Source organism: Zeugodacus cucurbitae, chromosome 2 (assembly GCF_028554725.1).
Source record: "Zeugodacus cucurbitae isolate PBARC_wt_2022May chromosome 2, idZeuCucr1.2, whole genome shotgun sequence".
Taxonomy (NCBI): domain Eukaryota; kingdom Metazoa; phylum Arthropoda; class Insecta; order Diptera; family Tephritidae; genus Zeugodacus; species Zeugodacus cucurbitae.
Window position 1 is genome coordinate 12,927,151 of NC_071667.1, and position 5,482 is coordinate 12,932,632.

At 36.9% G+C, this 5,482-nt stretch overlaps 1 protein-coding gene across 1 annotated transcript; it reads left to right on the forward strand.

Moving 5' to 3' along the window:
- Positions 1–1,013: 1,013 nt before the first annotated feature.
- Positions 1,014–4,750, forward strand: LOC128919854 (uncharacterized). Its single transcript, XM_054225355.1, has 3 exons — positions 1,014–2,197; positions 2,423–4,150; positions 4,687–4,750. Exons 1-3 carry the CDS (start codon positions 1,014–1,016, stop codon positions 4,748–4,750), a joined length of 2,976 nt encoding a protein of 991 aa, XP_054081330.1.
- Positions 4,751–5,482: the final 732 nt, after the last annotated feature.

A 5,482-nucleotide genomic window follows, 5' to 3' on the forward strand; every position in this document is an offset into this window, starting at 1 on the left:
ATCCGAGATGTGAACGTATGTGAGCGGTGTCGGAAATTCGGAAATTTGTTAAATTAAAACTGTTTTGTGTAAAAACTTAAACTAATACGTGTAAAAATATCGTTACATACAAGGAAATTTGGAGAAAATGTGTATTACATTAAAACTAAAATGTGCAAAAACTAAAAGTGATACATGCAAAAATCGTTCCAGACATGTTCAATCTTGCAACAAACGGCAGTTACAGTTGGCGTCATAATTCAAATTTGTCAATTCAAAGGTCCAGAAAGTTCGAGAGAACGAGAGAAGCAGAAAGACGGAAAAGTGAGAAGGTGTGAAGCTGCAAAGATTCAAGTGACTGCGCCAATTAGAAAATGAGATGAAGGAAAGACATAGGAAGATGAGAGAGAATGTATGTATGTAATTTGGTAGCACTGAATTAAGAACAAATGGACAGAAGCAAAAATTGGAAACGAAACATATGTTTGTATAAGTTGTTATAAGATTCCAATAATGGTAATGAAGTCCAATAAGAATTAGCTACATATGCATATGTGCTGTAAAAACTTATGAATGTTAATATTATTTTCTAATACATAATGTTATTTGCTACAACATTGTTATAAGATTCCAGTAATGAATTCCAAATAAGAATTAGCTACATATGCATATGTGCTGTAAAAACTTATGAATGTTAATATTATTTTCTAATACATAATGTTATTTGCTACAACATTGTTATAAGATTCCAGTAATGAATTCCAAATAAGAATTAGCTACATTTGCATATGTGCTGTAAAAACTTATGAATGTTAATATTATTTTCTAATACATAATGTTATTTGCTGATACATAGTATGTCCAGAGAACCAGTATAAATACTCTTAAAATGTTTACTTAAATTGAAATATTGTAACTTAAGCCTGAATTTGAAATCACTTAAGAATTTTTATTGATATAATATTGTTTATGAGATAAGTTGTATTTTAAGATTTTGTTTTTTGTAATCATAATCAACACACCAGGAAAAGACGATGGACGTACAAGATATTTTGAGTTTGACAGTGGTAGCTCTGAAGAACAAATTGAGGGAAGTTGGACTGAGTGTTCAAGGCAGGAAATGTGAATTAAGAGATAGGTTGCTCTTATATTTCGGACATGTGTTGGAGGATGAAGATGAAAGTGAAAGTGAAACACGTTCAGTGACAATGGTAGAGGCACCAACCTCTCACCAAGACAATGTAGTGTTTAATCCGCAGTTCACACTGAGGGATGTGGAAGGGAGTATTTCATTGTTTAGTGGTACGGATGAGCTAGGTGTTGATAAATGGTTAGAAGAATTTGAGGATAACGCGGTAACTTTAAATTGGAACAGTTTACAACGATTTGTGTTTGCAAAACAACTTCTTAGAGGGGCTGCTAAATTGTATGTACGTAGCCAGACGGGAATCAATAGTTTCAATTCGCTAAAATCGGCGTTGAGAAGTGAGTTCGGTGTAAAACCAACATCACTAGATATTCATCGCATGTTACAAAATCGTCGTAAGAAAAATAACGAAAGTCTTCGTGAATACTTGTACAATTTGATGGAAATTGCCAAGCCAGTTGGTTTAGATGACGAAAGTCTCATTTTGTACTTTATTGGAGGAATTCCTGATTCAAAATTAAATAAAACAGTTTTATATCAAGCACGAACAATACAAGAGCTCAAAGAGCAGTTAAGAGTATATGAGAGGGTACATGATTCTCGACAGCCTTCAAGCAAGGAGAAGTCATGGCATGGGGTGGCAACACCGGTAGAACCAAGGGTTCAAAGGAAGTGTTTCAAGTGTGGAAGTGAATCTCATTTGGCCAATGGTTGTGATAAGAATGAGAGGGTACATGATTCTCGACAGCCTTCAAGCAAGGAGAAGTCATGGCATGGGGTGGCAACACCGGTGGAACCAAGGGTTCAAAGGAAGTGTTTCAAGTGTGGAAGTGAATCTCATTTGGCCAATGGTTGTGATAAGATTAGGCAGATCAAATGTTTCAAGTGTGGACAGATGGGCCATCGTAAAATTGAATGCGATCGTAGAAACGACGTGCATGTTAATACAGAATCAAAACGCAATAGCGCTTTGACTGTCTGGAAGACAAGTGGCATCTTCAAACCAATGAAGATGGGTAATTTAGTGATCAGTGCTTTAATTGATACGGGTGCTGACGTGAGTTTAATGAGGTATGATATGTTTAAGCGTACAGGAATTTCGAAGCTTAGCGATAATCGTTCGATCCTGGGAGGCATTAAAGGCAGTGAAGTAAGTACACTAGGTACTTTTGAAATAAATATCGAAGTGGATGGGATTAATTTCACAGTGACTTTTCACGTTACTGGGCTGAATGACTTGCCATATGAAGTAATTCTGGGAAATGATATTTTAAAAAACGTAAATATTTTTTTTAGCGAAAAGGGCGCTAAGTTCGGCAGGAAAAGTCTCGAAAGTTTAAATGATAAAGAGAATTTAGGGATAAGACAAATTTGTCAAAGTAAAGACGGAAAAGATTTTGAATTGTTAAAGGAAAAGGAAGAAGAAAACAACGCAGGTGGTAGTAATTTGGCTTTAACTGAATTTGCTGCACTTTGCGTAGCAATGGAAGAGAAAGATAGCAACTCGATAATAGACCTTGATTTAGGACATTTGAAAATTGAGCAAGCAGATACAGTTTTAAAGATGGTGCACAGTTTTAAACCAGTAAAGCAGACACAGTCACCAGTACAAATGAAGATTTTGATAACAGATGACATTCCTGTTTACCAAACGCCAAGACGAGTTTCATGCGTTGATCAGAAGATAATCGATAATCAAATAGATAATTGGTTGAACGAAGGTATAATTCGACAAAGCAATTCTGAGTATGCTTCACCAGTTGTTTTGGTTTCAAAAAAAGACGGTACGAAACGACTCTGCTGTGACTTTAGAAAAATAAACGAGAAGATTATACGTGACAATTTTCCAATGGTACTTATAGACGACGTTTTGGAAAAGTTGCAAGGGGCTAGTGTGTTCACTACGCTGGATCTTGCAAACGGTTTTTTTCATGTTCCCGTGGATGAAGGATCAAAACGATACACATCTTTTGTAACATACGGAGGGCAATATGAGTTTAACTTCGTCCCATTTGGACTTTCTAATTCACCAGCCATATTTTGTCGATACATTTCATCAATATTCCGTGATTTGATACAGCAAGGTATTGTAGTTATTTATATGGATGACATTATCATACCCGGACAGACCATTGAGGAAAGCATTGAAAAATTAAGAACTGTTTTAACAAGGGCAGCAACATACGGACTGCGTATTAAATGGACCAAGTGTTTTTTCTTAAAAAAGAAAATCGAATTTTTAGGATATGTAATCGAGAACGGTAGTATCAGGCCCTCTGAAGGGAAGGTAAAGGCCGTGCAACAGTTTCCTTTGCCGCGAGATAAAAAGGGACTGCAACGGTATTTAGGATTAACATCTTATTTTAGAAGATTCATTGAGGGATATGCATCGATAGCGAAGCCACTAAGCGACATGTTAAGAAAGGATGCGAAATATCATATAGGAGAGCAGCAACTGTTAGCGTTTCAACAATTAAAATTAGCTTTAATGAAAGCTCCGGTATTACAGATTTACGATCCAAAGGCTCAAACGGAGATACACACAGATGCTTCAATGTATGGATATGGTGCCGTGTTACTGCAGAAAAACTCGGATGATCAGCAGTTTCATCCTGTACAGTTCATGAGTAAGAAAACTACTCCAGCAGAGGAGAAATACAACTCCTATGAACTCGAAGTGTTAGCAATTATTCAGGCATTAAAGAAATGGCGTGTGTATGTGCTAGGTCAGAAATTCCGAATTGTAACCGACTGCAATGCATTTACGATGACTATTAAAAAACGTGACGTACCATTACGAGTAGCTCGTTGGGCTATGTACTTACAAGACTTCGACTATGTCATCGAACATAGGAAAAATTCAAGAATGCGACATGTTGATGCTTTAAGTCGTGTGGCATGCATGATAATTGAAGATTCGGTCGCGCATCGCTTAAGGGAAGCTCAAAAATCTGATGAGTGGATCAGGGCGATTATTCAAGTCTTAGGAAAATGTGAATACGAAGATTTCTTTATGCGAAACGGGTTAGTATATAAAGACCACGTTAACGAGTTGGTGGTAGTACCAGAAGCAATGGAAGATGAAATAATCAGCATTGCACACCGGCAAGGGCATTTATCCGCTAAAAAAACGCAAGAGTATTTAGAGAAATCGTTTTATATTCCAAAAATTTCGACAAAAGTAGGTAAAGTTGTAAAAAATTGCGTTGAATGCATCATCATTAACACAAAGGCAGGCAAAAAAGAAGGTTTCCTCTCACCGATAGACAAAGAAGATAGACCATTACAAACTTATCATATAGATCATGTAGGACCACTAGAGGTTACTAATAAAAAATATCAACATTTATTAGTAGTAGTAGATGCTTTTTCAAAATTTGTGTGGCTTTATCCCACTAAAAGCACGGACGCGAATTCCGTAGTTGATAGATTAACAAAACAATCGGCAGTTTTCGGTAATCCTAAGAGAATAGTAACGGACAGAGGATCTGCTTTCACGTCGAACATTTTCCATAATTATTGTACAGAACAAAACATACAACATTTGACTATTTCCACAGGCGTTCCTCGGGGAAATGGTCAAGTGGAACGGATGCACCGTATATTGGTTCCAATGTTAGCTAAACTATGTCATGATAATCCTGCTTGTTGGTATAAATATGTTGAAAAAGTTCAAAGAATCATTAATAATACACCTCCAAGAAGTACTAAGTTATCGCCATTCAAAATACTTACTGGTTTGGAAATGAGGCAATGTGAAGACATAGAAATTAAAAGTTTACTTGAAGATTGCATAATGAAAGAATTAGGCGACGAACGCGATAACATTCGAAAACTAGCTCAAGAAAATATTTGTAAGATACAAGAAGAAAACAAACAAACATTTAATTCAAAGCGTAAAGCAGAAGTCATATATAAGGTAGGCGACTTAGTAGCTATAAAACGGACACAATATGGACCAAATTTAAAATTAAAACAAAAATATTTCGGACCGTACGAGGTAAAAGTGGTAAAGCCTCACGGCAGGTATGAAGTTCAAAAGGTGGGCGAAAACGAAGGGCCACGAAACACTGTTACGGTAGCAGAATACATGAAGTCATTCGGGGCGAATGACGGTGCAGGACGGCCGATTGTGGGAGTGGAACCTGTGGGTAAAAGGTCCACACGTAGTGGCTGTTACTTTTAATTACAACCCTGCAAAGTTTAACGAAGACACAACGACACATACGACCATTTTTAATAAAATAAGTATAGTTGACGAGTAGAGTGGGTCGAGTGAAGACAGCGGCATCAACCGCTAGCACGATAGTGAAGACAGCGGCATCAACCGCTATGACGATAGTGAAGACAGCGGCA

Bases quoted from the DNA above. Each gene is read 5' to 3' on its own strand.
- LOC128919854 (XM_054225355.1), top strand. From the start codon at position 1,014: ATGGACGTACAAGATATTTTGAGTTTGACAGTGGTAGCTCTGAAGAAC. The intron at 2,198-2,422 runs GTATGATATGTT...TATTTTTTTTAG, and splicing joins GCTGACGTGAGTTTAATGAG to CGAAAAGGGCGCTAAGTTCG. The intron at 4,151-4,686 runs GTTAGTATATAA...CTATTTCCACAG, and splicing joins GATTTCTTTATGCGAAACGG to GCGTTCCTCGGGGAAATGGT.